The sequence below is a fragment of the Crocuta crocuta genome, unplaced genomic scaffold, assembly GCF_008692635.1.
Source record: "Crocuta crocuta isolate KB4526 unplaced genomic scaffold, BGI_CrCroc_1.0 scaffold127, whole genome shotgun sequence".
Lineage (NCBI taxonomy): Eukaryota > Metazoa > Chordata > Mammalia > Carnivora > Hyaenidae > Crocuta > Crocuta crocuta.
The window spans coordinates 4,971,703-4,986,060 of NW_027532008.1; the positions used below are offsets into that span (position 1 = coordinate 4,971,703).

General features: G+C 54.0%; 2 protein-coding genes across 7 annotated transcripts in view; one reads left to right on the forward strand and one right to left on the reverse strand.

Annotated features, from left to right (window-relative positions):
* The window catches only part of STPG1 (sperm tail PG-rich repeat containing 1), a 50,745-nt gene extending 40,982 nt beyond the window's left edge, over window positions 1-9,763 (forward strand). For 5 of the 6 annotated variants that reach the window (XM_077775678.1, XM_077775675.1, XM_077775680.1 and 2 more), the window contains 2 exons: window positions 1,446-1,641; window positions 5,875-6,017. In XM_077775678.1, coding sequence (XP_077631804.1) covers window positions 1,446-1,641; window positions 5,875-5,955 — 277 coding nt within the window. In that variant the 3' untranslated portion in view covers window positions 5,956-6,017. Of the gene's footprint in view, window positions 1-1,445; window positions 1,642-5,874; window positions 6,066-8,534 lie in introns of those variants that run through there. The other variant, XM_077775679.1, reaches the window with a different exon arrangement.
* A 3,237-nt stretch (window positions 9,764-13,000) lies between these two features.
* The window catches only part of GRHL3 (grainyhead like transcription factor 3), a 33,948-nt gene continuing 32,590 nt past the window's right edge, over window positions 13,001-14,358 (reverse strand). The window contains exon 15 of the mRNA XM_077775702.1: window positions 13,001-13,838. Within this exon, the coding sequence (XP_077631828.1) occupies window positions 13,724-13,838 (115 nt within the window). The 3' untranslated portion in view covers window positions 13,001-13,723. The remainder of the gene's footprint in view (window positions 13,839-14,358) is intronic.

Here is a 14,358-nt window from a genome sequence, read left to right on the forward strand (position 1 = left end):
AACAAGCCATGTCCGCACCTTCAGCCGGGCCACCCGGGAGCAACTCCGAGCAAGGCAGAGGCGGCACACCGGTCCCCTTAGGCAGTCTGCAGGTGCCGTGCAGTGGTGCTGGGGTGTCTGGGGGTGTCTGGGGATCACTGGCTCTCTGTGGTGCTTTGTGAATGACAGATCTTTGGTTAATAAGTCTAGGGAGCACTGCATATGAACCCTGTGTCCCCGGGAGCATCGCGGTGCACACGGCCTTATTAAAGGCTCTGAGATGGCCTGACGTAAAAACAAAACAAAACAAAACAAAACCAAAAACAAAAAAACCCCTACTAAACCCAGTGTCTCTTAAACTTGGGCTCACCCTGGTGAGTAGGTAGACCCCCACTTGGGCTCACCCTGATGAGTGGATGGTGCCCTGGGCAGGACATTTGTGTTAACAGCCCCTGTGGTCTGGGTGGCTCTCAGCACCTCCCTCGGCCTTCATTACTTCATGTGGGGAAAGAAGGGAGGTCTCTCCATGTCCGAGCTTCCATGACCCTGTTTGCTCACCAGGGCATTCAGGAGAGCATATTAGGGGCAGCCTGGACGCCTGGACTCCCAAAGGAGAGCCAAAATATATAAAATTAAAAAATAATTTTTTAATGTTTATTCTTGAAAAAGAGAGAGAAACAGACAGAGGGCAAGTGGGGGAGGGGCAGACACACACACACACACACACACACACACACACACACACACACAGAATCTGAAGCAGGATCCAGGCTCTGAGCTGTCAGCACAGAGCCCTACACGGGGCTTGAACTCATGAACCGTGAGATCATGGCCTGAGCCGAAGTCAGACGCTGAACCTATTGAGCCACCCAGGCACCCCCAAAATATGTAAATTTTTAAATTGACATGGAAAGGATGAAGCTGTAAATCTATGATTGTATTTTAAAAACAAGAAGAAAAACCTCAAGCGTGCTTCTGGTTAGCCGAAAACAGCATCTGTCTGCCTATGTTGAGTAAGGAAGAAATGAGTTAACGTCACGAAAAGACATAGCTGAATGGTGTGCTATGGACGGGGTGTCCAGACTCCAGCCTCCCAGATTGGTATTCTGTCACCTCTCCTGTGTCCCTGGAGTCAAGAGAGGGACCGGAGCAGCTGGGGGCCTACCTGCTGGGATCATCCGGCCCCTGAGAAGGTCTGCACTGTTTCCTCCCCATCTCTCTGTAACTCGGTAGGGACTTTATCCGAACTAAGCCTGAGCACACTTTGTTCTCCAGGGCTGCGTAGGCGGCGGTGGAGAATCTGAGTCCTCGCATGTTTCTTTTTGGCAAACACAGGCAGCCCGGGCGCCACACCCATGTGACGTCATTTCTGTCCGTATTTGTCTTGGATTGCAAATGCTTGGCGCCCTATTTGTGGGGGAGGGTCCCAGCTTGCAAAAATAATCTTTCTGCTCTGCTTTCTCGAGGACGCAGGAAGAATCGGGAGATGTGAATTACCCTACAGCTGTTAGTCCCAGGTTACCCACCAACGAAAGTGAAGCCCAGGGAGGCGAGGGTTGGCTGATGTCCTGGGGATGCTCTGGAGGCCGGCAGGGGGCCGGGCCTGGGCCTGTCTTGTCCCTACTCCCCTCAGGGCCTGCAGAGCTGAGAATGGGCTGCAGGGTAAGTGAACAATAACAGACCCCAAGTCAGGCCAGCGTTGAGCCTCCCACCTTCCCCACTCACCAGCTCTGGGGGCCTGGGGGCCGGCAGGGGGTCACCTCCCTCCCAGGAATTCAAATTCAAGCCTGCAGATTGTGACATGAATGCCTCATAATGTACATGCAAGGATGAAATAAGGTAAAGCACTGGGTCTGGAACACGGTAAGCTTTCCATACATGTAACTCATATTTTTACCGAGGTCTGCGAGTGGGTCCTCTGCGCTCACCCGCCGCTTCCTGGGTGGCCCTTGGAGGGCAGGTGCGGTGCTAAGGGCTGGCAGGGTGTTAGGATGCCCATTTCTGGGCTCCCTAACTGAAGGACAGGGCGCAGGTGTCACTATGCGGTGGCCACCTGGCCACTAAGAGCACTTATCAGCTTCCAGGGGGGCTTGAGGAGGGAAGAGAAGTGTCACCTTCAGGTCGTCAACATCCGTCACACTGATGACTCCGTGAAGCAGGGTGAGTCAGGAGAAGGGCTGTTGTGGAGACCAAAATGGTCCCTCCCGGGCGCTGCCTTCCACTCACACTTGCCAGCAACGAGGGGAACACCCACTGACATCTCCCTAACCCTTGATCCACTTCCTGGAGCGTTTAAGCCACTGGTTTTGCACGGACTCGCTGTCCCGCCATAGTCGGAGCTCTAGAATCAAACCCCGTTGGCCCCGCTCCAACTTGGGTAATTGCGATGACCCACCTAAGCTTCCCCTGGGGTTTTCAATTAGATACGGGATGCTTCTTCCCAAGCGGCTGTCACCTGTCACCTCTACCCTGTTAAACAGATACTGCGTTCCACCCCAGGGGCGGCCAGCTGCCCTTTAATGATGAGGGGAAAAACTGCCCCTTTATTTACCCCTCCCGACCATGGGAATCCCTGAGGCAGAGTGAATCGGCGCCTGGGAGTGTCCCGGGGGTCCTAGATGCCTTCCCCGAGTGACCCGCTGAGTCCTTGGACACATTCATTATTCTTGGGCGATTTGCAAACAGCTCACGTTGGAAGCTGCAAACACACTTAATCCAGTTGTGGCCAACTCAGAGCCTTTGATAGATGTTTTTCTTTCTACGGGGCAGGACCAAGTTGGCTTTTATAACTGAGCAGTGAGGCTCATAAAAGCTCCGGCCACAAGGCACTGGGGGCCGGCCTAGGTTTGATCCAGCCAGACCTTTGTGATCTGCCCAGCCCCCACTGGCCACAGAGGGAGCATCCCTGGACGATGATAAAACTGTCAGGTGGGGCTCAGATGTCTGGGCTCCCCAGTTACTTGCTGCAACCTCTCTGTTTTCCCCACAGTTCAGCGAATGTCCTGGGAGCAGGGATGAGGCCTCAGAGATGAGTCAGGCGCAGTCCCCTGCCTTAAAGAGCTAGGCACATAAAGAGCATAGGAAACCTAGCACGTTCCGTGCAGAGAAAAGAAGAATGGCTAGAACATCTTGAGGGCTCAGCCACACGGAGCTAAGAGCTCTCACGGATGTCACCTAGCGCCATGCTGCCGGCGCCCTGGCAGGGCACTAACTACTGTTGCAGAGAATGCAGATGAAGGTGGTGGAGCGGGGAGTGGCATTCAGGTCTGGCTGGCTTCGGAACCCATGCGCCTTGGTGGGAGGTGGGGGGACAGTGTCCGCAGAAGTTTCCCCGAAGGATGTACAAAGGGAAGAATGATCAGAGTTTGCAGGGAAAGTAGGTGCTCCTGGCAGAAGGAACAGCACAGGCAAAGGCATGGAATGGCTGGAGACTCTGAGTCTGTGTCAGGTGTTTCTGGAAGGTCAAATGGGAGCAAGGGACCTAGGAGATCAGGCTGGATTAGGAGCTTGTCCTTCAGCTTCTCATCAGGGCCTCTGACAGTGGATGGTCAGGTGAACAGCCTAGAAGTCCTGGGTGGTGCGTTGAGGGCAGAAGGCAGGTCTGGGAGGCTCGGCCTCTGCCGCCCTGTCCCAATTCCTGCCGCATGTGGCTACAGTTCGTGCCTTGTCCGTGCCTTTGCCCCTGTTTCCTCTGCTGGAAATGTCCCCTCCCCCATCTTTCCTACCCGAAGAATTCCTGCTTACTTTTCAGGGCAAATGTTCTCTCTTCTAGGGCAGATTTCTGGATTCACTTAGTTGGAATCTTTCTCTCTGTCTCAATGCAGTATTTTTACTTCTATTCTAACATTTCATGGTTTAAAATGAAATCATGCAAGTAAAGCACGAGTTAATCTTCATAACAATCCCGGATGGAAGGTATTATTATCCCTCCCTTTCACAGATGAAGAAACTGAACCTGAGGAGGCCAGGAGACGCCTCTATGGACACATAGTGGTGAGCAGGGAGGTGCAGAGTCAAGCCCAAGCTTGTCTGGGTGCAAAGCCTGTACTTCCTTAAGTTGTCACCAGTCACGACTGTCCCTAGCCATGGATTGTCAAGCCCTTGGGAGCATTGAGAGTCTGTGTCTTAGCCCAGAGTGCCTGGCACAGAGCTGCACACGTGGCTGGCACTCTTCCTATTCTTTGTCCATTTATTTATTTTGAGAGAGAGAGAGAGAGAGAAAGAGAGAGAGAGTGTGGGAGGGGCAGAGAGAGAGGGAGACAGAGAAAATCCCAAGTAGGGTCCGTGCCACCAGCTCAGAGCCCGATGCGGGGCTCAAACCCACGAACCGTGAGATCATGACCTGAGCCAAAACCAAGAGTCGGACACTCAACCAAGTGAGCCACCCAGGTGCCCCTGGTACTCTTTAAAGATGCAGAGAGCCGAGGTGACACTGTGAGACCCTCTGGGCACGTTGGCGGAGTGGAGGGCACGGGACCTCTCTAACCCCTCTAGCCAAGAATCCTGATGAGAACGGACCCAGCCTCCTGCAGGCAGTTCCTGGGTAGGAACGTACACACCTCACGGCCTTCTCAAAGCATGGGGCTGGGGGTGACCCATCCTGATGGGGTGACCTCATGCGGTGACTGGCTCATTCCAGCTCCAGCACTGAGGAATCAAGCCTGTTTCTCAGGGATGCCAGTCACACACTCATCAAATTTCTGGGGGTGCTTTGAAGGGGTGCCACAAACCAGAACAAGGAGAAGCCAGCTTTTATTTCCAAGGGGAGAAGTGGTTGATCACACTCTATAACCAGTTTGCCCCTGTCACCTGGAGGGGAAGAAAGAGGCAGTATTTTTCCCTCCTCTTCCTGCGGGCACCTTGGTTCTAAATATAAGCATCCACGTGGCTGTTCCTCCATTATAAGATGTGAGCCTCAAGCAGATTTACGATGACTCTCAATGGCCTCCCTTGGCAGCAGAGCGGCCATCCAGCCTCGGGGTGACGCTGTGTGAGGGGGCCCTGGCCTCTCTTTCGTGGGCCTCGGTTGCTCTTTAAGACTGAGCAGGAGGCTGTGGCTTGCAGAAGCATCATCATAACAATGACCACTTTTATTGAGCACTTACTGTGGGCTGGTGCTATGCTCAGTCCTTCCATACCTTTCCTCCATTCTCCCACTCCCTTATAGAGGGTGTTATTTCTCCTCCGTGCAGGTGTAGAGAGATCCAGGGGCTTGTCTGAAGTCTCACAGCCAACCAGCGGGATGACAGGAGTTGAGACGCAGGTCCATGTGACTCTAAAACTCAAAAAGTCCCCTCTGCCACGATGCCTTCCCCAAATTACTAGGCCCCTGAGACTCAAGCGCTGGTGCTGTCATTACCGCTCATTTGCTCAGTGACTTTGGGTGACAGACGGTCTCTCTCTGAGTGCCAGTTTCTGTAGCACAATGAGGAGGTTGGATAAGACCTCTCTAGGTCCCCTCCATCTCTCTGAGTTTACAGATGCCCTTGCGTCCAAAGGTGTTGGTCAAAGGTAAATGTTGTGCCGAGGTCCCTTGGTTTCCACCCCGCGCCCTGGCTCACCAGGAAGGTGTTCCGTAGGATTCGGCAATGTCAGTGCCGGAATGAATGGTCTCTCTACTGTGCTCTCACTTTGCTCAGGGCCCTGCCCTGCCCACCTAGGTGCATCCTCCCATTTAACCCTGACAAGAGCCGATGAGGGAAGTTCTGTTAAAACCGCCATTGTGCAGAGGATGAAACCGAGGTCTGGGGCCCCCAGCCCACCAGCAGTGGGGCCAGGGCTCTGCCCAGCGGCTCAGACAGTTCGGCGCCGGGCAGGTCTTGGCTGTATCTGAAAACAACGATTTCCCCCACAGCCTGCTTTAGCGCTATCTTCACATTTTTGTCTTTTTTGAAGGAGAAACCCCATCCTGAACTTCTCTGCCCAGCCTTTGTTCTTGCCTCCGAGGCCGCCGTTCCCGGGCCCCGGTCACTATGAGATCGTGGACTACGAGGGCCCCCCCAAGCACTTCATCTCCAGCGCGTCGTTCGTGTCCAGCACCGGCCGGTGGACAGCAGCCCCGTGCCAGCCAGACCTGCCTGGCCCAGGTCAGGGGACTGTTTTAAACGATTGTAGGAACCAAATCTAGAAGTGTTTGTCATTCCTGGGCCATCAAATGTCACCGATGCATGGGATGTTTGCCAAGCAGGTTACAGAGGTTAGAGTCGACCCGGAAGACATTTAGGCCTGCACTTTTGGAGTATGAAAGGGTTTTCTTTGAGGTGAAAGGACTCTTGGGGTTAATCCAGTTCAGGGATTCATAACCAAGGACTGTGAATGTCCGAGAGGCTCAGAGATGGACCCAGAGGGCTCTGTGACCCTGAAACTGCCTGCAGAATTTTTTTTTTTTTTTTTTTTTTTTTGAGGAAGGGGCCATAGCTTTTTGTCAGATTGGCCAATGATTTCATGTTCTTGGAAATATTTAAATCACTGGCCTGATCTGACAGAGTCACTTTACAGCTGGGGAAGGCCTGGAGAGCAAGGTGTGCACTGAGCCACAGTGAGAGAGTGGCAGGGCAGAGCCCCAGGCTGCTTCCCCTCTGTGCCCTGTCGTCATGACACAAGCCAGGGACCGATCGCTGGAGCTGCTCCTTTGGGCTGTCTCGTTCCAAGCCCTCTTTGCAGATAGCTGAAGCCATGGGACCCTGTCCCCTCTGGGACCTATGTGGGAGCTAATACCCCCTGACCTCTCTGTCACTCCATCGCAGCCGCTCAGCTATTTGCCACGCCCTGGCATCGGCCAGAGCTGGTGGCACTGGGACTGGCAGGGCGCGCTGGCGGGCAGGTGGTGTGGGGGGAGGAGGGCAGAGCCAGGGTCGCTGCTCGGTTTGCTCAGATCAGTTGTCCAGGGAGCACTGACGATGCTCCCTCCTACCCTGGGGGACAAAGGTGACTCAGCGGGGCGCTACCCCAGAGGTATCAGTCTGGGAGGGGATACCTTCCCCTCCAAACATAGCGCTGAGTACAATGTAAGGCGGATGGGACAGGGAAAGTCATTATCATGGCTCTGGCCTTGGAGATGTAATGATAATCAAGTCAAGAAGACTGCAGAGCTTTGACCTTGGGGTCCCCTGGTCACAGTCCGGGCAGGACTCAGCTCGGTTGGGCAAATGTACTAACACTCCAATCAAGCAGCAGGCTCCAGGAGGCCTGGGGACCAGCGAGGAGCCTTGTCTGACTCTGTCCAGGTATCTAGGAGCTTTTTTCTTTTTATTATTATTATTTTTTAAACATTTGTTTATTTATTTATTTATTTATTATTATTATTTTTTATATTTTATTTATTTCTAGGAGAGAGAGAGAGAGAGACAGNCACCCAGGCGCCCCTATTTATTTATTTTTTAATTTTTATATTTTTGAGAGAGAGAGAGAGAGAGAGAGAAAGCACATGAGTGGAGGAGGGGCAGAGAGGGAAGGGGAGAGAAGATCTGATGCAGACTCTGTGCTGATAGCAGAGAGCTTGATGCCGGGCTCGAACTCAGGAAGGTGAGATCATGACCTGGGCCGAAGCTGGACGCCCAACCTGCTGAGCCACCTAGGCACCCCAATGTTTTGTTTATTTATTTTGAGAGAGAGAGAGACAGAGCAAGAGAGAGACAGAGACAGAGTGCAAGTAGGGGAGGGGCAGAGAGGGAGACAGAATCAGAAGCAGGCTCCAGGCTCTGAGCTGTCAACACAGAGCCTGACATGGGGCTTGAACCCACTAACTGTGAGATCATGACCTGAGCCGAAGTTAGACGCTTAACCGACTGAGCCACCCAGGCGCCCCTCTAGGAACTTTTTCTGAGTGTCTGCGCCATGCTGTGCACGGAGTGGGGCACCTGGAGTGGAGCACCTGGCACACAGGGGCAGGCCGCTTCCTGCTGCTGTGATCACCTGCGCCACGGTGGGCTTCCCCAAGCGCGGGCCTGGGAGTGAGCCACGTGCCTGCTTGGCCTCCAGGGGTATAGATCTGCCTGGACCCTTGCAAACCAAATTGGCGTCAGCATGAGAGTTTCCAGTCACCCCTGTGTGGTCCTGGCAGCTGGTCCTAGAGAAAGCGCTTGCAGTTATGGCTTTCACTTTTCTGGAAATTTTTTTTCTTTTTCTTTTTTTTTTTTCTTTTTACAAGTAGGCTCCATGCCCAGCGTGGGGCTTGAACTCACGACCCCGAGATTAAGAGTCATATGTTCTACCAACTGAGCCAGCCAGGCGCCCTTCTGGAAATTTCTGGATTAAATAAGAACAAAACCCTACCAAGCAGACACCTCCCTTCTTTAAGCGTTATTGCTTTACTCAATTTTTTTTTTTCCAAATTTGATAGAAAACTCTTTTGTAAATTTTCTTCTGTCAGAGAGTTAAAGGCTGGAAGCCAGGGTTCAAGTCCTGCCTCGGTCGGGCCAGCCCCATCCCCCTCTGCGTCCAGGGGCCAGGACAGGGGCCCCCCGACATTGGTGGCTCTGCTGGAGAATGCCGGCGGCCTGGGCAACCGGCCTTCCCACTAGTAACACTGTGTTTCTCTCTCACGCGCCTCACAGCCACGTACAAGCCACAACTCCCTGGAAAGCAGTCCTTTCTGTACAATGAGGACAACAAATGGATTCCAGTGCTGTAGGGACCGCACACAAGCTCGGGGAGCGCCCTGGCCACCGGCGGCCCCGCCCAGGCTCCCCAGGACGTTCTTTCGGAGAATGCCCATCTCGTGCATGGCAGACAGCGAGCCGGAGGGCAGCTCCCCCACACCCCCTTGGTGCCCGGCCTTTGTCTTTGTCTGGAGCTGCCCCCTGGAGATCAGACGCCCACCTCCCCTGCCTCCTGCGGGTTCCTGAGCGGAAATGAGGAGCGGACAGAGCCTCCCTTGGTTACCTGTCACGTCCCTGGCCGTGCTGGGTCCCATAGGCCTCCCCACCGACCTGAGGGTCTCCTGAAGCTTAGACTCAAGGGAGAAGGTGGCCCTTGGCAGATTCCCCTTCTAGAAGCCTGACGCCGGGCCAGCTCGAGGTCCAGAGAGCACCTACACTCCCATCCCTAGCCCCTGACTTCTGGGAGCCGGGAGGGCCCAGAGGCGCTTGCCTTGTGACAGACTTGAGGGGGTGCCTGGGCCCGGGCCCCCCCGCTAAGCCTGCGTATCACACCTTCAGGAAGAGCGTGACACCAGTCACCGTGGTCACTTGCGCTCGGTACCCACCTTCAGGAGAGGCCACCGCATCCATTTAGTGGCCCAGTGTTCGATGGCACGTGTGGGCAGGTGACGGCTGGGACCGGAGCCCTGGGAACAGCTTTCTGAGGGGCAGGGAGGCTGTGCACTGCTTAGTGCCTACGGGTTCCTTCTTTTCCTGGGACTCTCCTATCCCCAGGCCCGGCCTCCATCTCCTCCCCAGGCCTCTTGCTCAAGTTTGACACAGTCTTTAATGGGTCTCTTCTGGCCTGCCAAATCCGCTTCCCCTCGGCAAGAGGAAGAGATTCCCAAAGAACCAAGGGGAAACAGAAGAAGCCACACGTCGCCTCCGTTCCCAGATATTGATGTTGTCGTTCACTTCTGCAAGTGGAAGGCGCTCACGCAGCCCCCTTCACGCTCCCCACAGGGTCCAGGCCCTCTCTCCTGGGGCCCCTCCTCTGACTTTGCTCTATGACCAGAGAGAGAATGGCTTTCCTGTCAGGATGGCCACTGACTGGCTCTCCCTGTGGGGAGGGGTGGGGGAGGGAGAGGGAGGGAGAAGGATGGAATACCATATCCAATTAAACTGAATTCTTGCGTCTCACCAAAGCTGGCCTTTTTGTAGACCTCCGATTCCCTCAAGTGTTCACTGCTTTGGGATGGGTGGCGGGGGCGGGGGGGTGCGGAGCACCTTGTGAAGAGCAATGCAAGGCTGGACCTCGAGGTAGGACACCTCGTGCCCCAGGCTTGTCAGGTCCATAGCTTCTTTTCCAAGGTAAAGAGTTGGGTTTGAATTCCGGGGCTCAAGGGCAACTCTTGCAGGGGCTGGGCAGGCAGCGCATGGAGCCAAACAGTGGGGCCCAGGGGTGGGGTGTGGGCACCGAGGCCTTTGGTCTAAAGGGGCATCTGACAGGGCTCCAGACCACTGCTGCCAGACCTGCCCATTTTCGACAGAATCTTGGAAATATTTAAAATGTGAGCTCTCGGGCACCTGGGTGGCTCAGTCAGTTAAGTGTCTGACTTGGGCTCCGGTCATGATCTCACAGTTTGTGGTTCGAGCCCCGCATCGGGCTTTGTGCTGACAGCTCACAGCCTGGAGCCTGCCCAGGATTCTGTGTCTTCCTCTCTCTCTGCTCCTCAACCCCCTCATGATCTCTCTCTCAAAAAAAAAAAATAATAATAATAATAATTTTAAAAAATGTGAGCTCTCCTGATATGAGATGTTAACAGCTTTACCGCAACTTCAAAGTGTTTGCTGGGGCTACAGGAAACTTCTACAGGCTTTCCACTGGGTGCTAGAAGTTCTGGAAGACCCTTTCAAAGTTGTACCTTTCTTTGACCGCAGACTCTTGACAATGGGGCCAGATCCCAGCGCCTTGGTTTTTAGCAGACAGTTGGGCTAGAAGCAGCCAGCCTTGGGGTCCCTGTGGGGAAACGCAGGGGAAAGCAAGACAGGCCTCTCCGCCCTTTGGGCAGCTGGGCTGAGCCCCGGCAGGTAAACCCCATCTCTCCAGAGGAGCCCCTTCCAAGTGGGATCAGGAAAGAGGGGGCTCTGGGAAAAAATGGCAGGGCTGTTCTTGGCCAGTCCGAATCTGTGTTCTGTGGAAGACATGATTGGAGGTGAGGCCCTGAGCTCAGAGGGTCTGTCCTGACCACATCTAGTCTCTCTAAAGGTGTCGTTTGCTGCTCACAGCGCTATCTAGGCCAGCGATTCTCAAACCCTGGCTGTATGTTATGATCACGTGGGAGCTATTCCAGAGGCAGCCCTGCCCAGGCCCCAACTCTCAGTGTTCTGGTTTGACTGATCTAAGGTAGAATCTGGGCAGGGGCATCGGTATCTTTTTTTTTTTTTTTAATTTATGTTCATTTTTGTGAGAGAGAGAGACAGTGTGCAAGCAGGGGAGGGGTGGAGAGAGAGAGAGACACAGAATCTGAAGCAGGCTTCAGGCTCTGAGCTGTCAGCACAGAGCCTGATGTGGGGCTCGAACCCACGAACCATGAGATCATGACCTGAGCCGAAGTCATATGCTTAACTGACTGAGCCACCCAGGCACACTCATTTTTTTTTTTTAATTGAGATATAATTGACCTATAATATTGTGTTAGTTGTGGGTATAAGCACTTCTAACAAGGTCTCAGGCGATGCCGATGCTCTAGTCCGTGGATCACACTTAGCGTGGCCAAGGTCTCATAAACACACTTTGACTGCTTAGCTCTGGCCATTTGTTGGTCCATCTGCCGTTTGCCTATTTTCCCCTCCTCCCTCTTTCCCTCTCTCCCTTTCTTCTCATTCCCTCACTTATTCATTCATTCATTCCCTTCCCCCTGTCACTGGCAACTTGTCATCTTAGGGGAAAGCTACCAGGCAGGGAATGCCCTCCCCACTGGCTAACGGCCACCTTTCCAAAGTGACTCTCGTTTGGCAAGGACTTCCCTTCATTCCTTCCCCCTTTTACTCTTTGGAGCAAGAGGCGGTCCTAGAACAGCAGCTGTCAGGCTCGGGGGCTGCCCTTGTCCCCTGACTTCTCTGGGGGCAGGGCTGCAGTTCCTCAAGCTCTCCAGGGCTCTCTTTGAGGTCCAAATGGCCTTTCTAGGCATTGACCTAGACCACCCTGGTCTCACCGTGTGGTGGCTTCGCTGAGGCAGCTGGGTGCATGGTGGGGGTGGAGCTGCCCGGCTCCCTTCCTGAACACCGCAGCAGGCGATGCAGGATCCTGACTCCTCGTGGGTAATTCAGCCAGACACCGCCAGATGACAAAGGCTTCAAGTTCAAGGCCTGTATAATTATGGCCTCTCTAGAGCAGTGATTCTCCACCTTGACTGCAAATTGTAATCACGGGGGTGGCTGGAGTGGTGCTTTAAAAAGCACCAATCTGAGGTCTGGGTCCACCCCCAGAAGTTCTGATTTAAATGCTCCAGGGTGGGGTCTGGGCAGTGGGACAAAGGATAAAAGCTGCTCAAGTGATGCCAGGGTGGAGGCCAAGGTTGAGAAGCACCAGCTGCCAGCTTCCCAGCCTGCCTGCAGGAGCGGAGCCAGCAGGAGGCTCGAAGAAAGGAAACGAACGGATGCAGGGAGCTCTCGGGGCTCTAAAGAGGATAGTTACAAGTGACCCGTGTAGACCCATGCCCCTCATTTCAGAGCTAAAGAAACCAAGGCCCAGAGGTGGTAGGTAACGTGCTAGGAAGCTGGCGAAGGAGGAAAGAAAGGAAACGCAGATTTGTCATTTGTTCCCTAGAGGAAATAAAGGCCTTGATTTGTAGCAGTCGTCAATGTCTGTGGTGTAAATATCCCTTCCCCAACGTTCACGGCCGTCACTGGCCCCTGGGAGCCACTGAGTCACCTGTGGGGGAGAAGAGTGTGCCCAGAGCGTGGGGGCAGGAGAACTCCAGTCACGTGGCTCCCAGCCTCGGGCTGTGCCCATCGCGCCAGCAGTGAGGGCCTTGGCCAGGCCCTGTGGCTTTTCCCGGGACTTGCTCATCGCTAGCCAGTGGTCCTAGGGCCATGCCCTTCAGCCTGTGGGACAGCGGGAGGCACAGATCTCGCCATGAGGCTTCCCCGGGGCCCCTCTGCTTCGCCGGTGCCCAGCACTCACTGCCAGCCTTCGAGTCCAGGTAAACCCACCCGCGGGACAGAGAAGGAGGCAGGCTGAATCTGCTTTCACCCTCTTTCCGGAAGACTTCCACCAAAGGAACAACCATAGCATTTGAAGTAATACAGAGGTGGGATTTTATTACTAAATACCATGTGAGTATACAAAATGAATAATTGAATAACAGCTAAAAAAAAATAGTCCAAGAATGTGAAATACACATTTTTTGAAATGATAAAAATGCATCCATGAAAAATATAAAATGTTGCATATATATACAATATATACTTATATATATATAACATACATGAAAATTGTAAATAAGAAATGTGTACATTGGTGAACAGGCATGGAGGTTATTTTATACAGCAGCCACTGTATTCCAATCAATCAGCTCTGTTATTTACAACTTGGATTGAGGAAATCCATGAAAGAGAGGAGTTTCCACTATGGTAACATTTAAAAACTGTTTGCATTGAAAATCAAGAGAGTTTTCAAGTTAATTGCCCAAAGGGTAAGGGATCCTCGGTCTGGAAGTTGATGGAAGAGCCAAGAACAGAAGCTGGACAAGGGTCAAGCCAGCTTTGGGGAAGAGGGTCCACTTCCACCATCTGAATGGCCAACCAGGAGACGGACCAAATGCACGGGGTTCAGAGAAGGAGACTGGCTATGGGAACGTTGGCCAGGACGACATGGTTTCTGGTCGGGCAGGTGCAGGCAGGAAGTCCAGAGTCGATTCAAGCATGAGATGGGGTCCAGGTCGGGACACCCCCAGGTCCCCTCATGACCTTGGCATCTGCTCCTTTCCTGACCTTGGCATCTGCGGGTCTGTGATGGGAGTGTCTCTTTTCTCAGGGAGGGCGTTCAAGTAACAGCACTGGGGCATGAGGAGAGGTCGTGTGTGGCACGGGGCCGCTTCCCAGGGGGCTCCTTGCCCGGAGCCTGCCCCAAGGGGTCCGAGGGTGCAGAGGCTTGGGCCTTACAGCTCCTTAAGGATGATCTGAATCTTTCCGTCCAGCTCCCCCATGTCCAGCAGGAAGGCGACATGGTTGCTGTAGTGCTGAATGATGTTGTTGTCCATGTTGACCAAGATTCTGGAAGAGAAGAAGGGATGCGTCTAGAATGTGGCAGGTCCCTTGTTTTCAGGGCTTCTGGGTGGCAAGGATGACAGCCTCCCCAAGTGGCCAAGCCACACCTCCAACGTGGCCGCCACTGTGCCGGGCTGCCTCTCCTAATACGCACTAGTGTGGACACTTCGAGCAGCTGGCGTGAGGCGTGTGGAACGTGGGGTGCTCCTTAGTCACCAGGCCAGACCGAAGACGCGGACACAGAGTGAGAGTTCGAGCACAAGAGGTGTGGTGGGTGGACCAGCGTGGTTTGGGGTCAGTAGGAGGCTGCGGTGTGTCACTTGGGTGTGCCTGCCTGAGCCAGAGGCAGGTGCCACATGCGTCCCCTCTCCGTTCCACCCCCAGGAAGCTGAAATCTCACAGATGGTACAAGAGACCTGAGGGGCTGGGTCCTCTCTCCCCACACTCTCCAGGCAGGGACCTGGGCCAACCCGAGCGGGACAAAGCCTCCGTGCTGTGGCCGTCCGCACAGACTCAAAGCCACAGT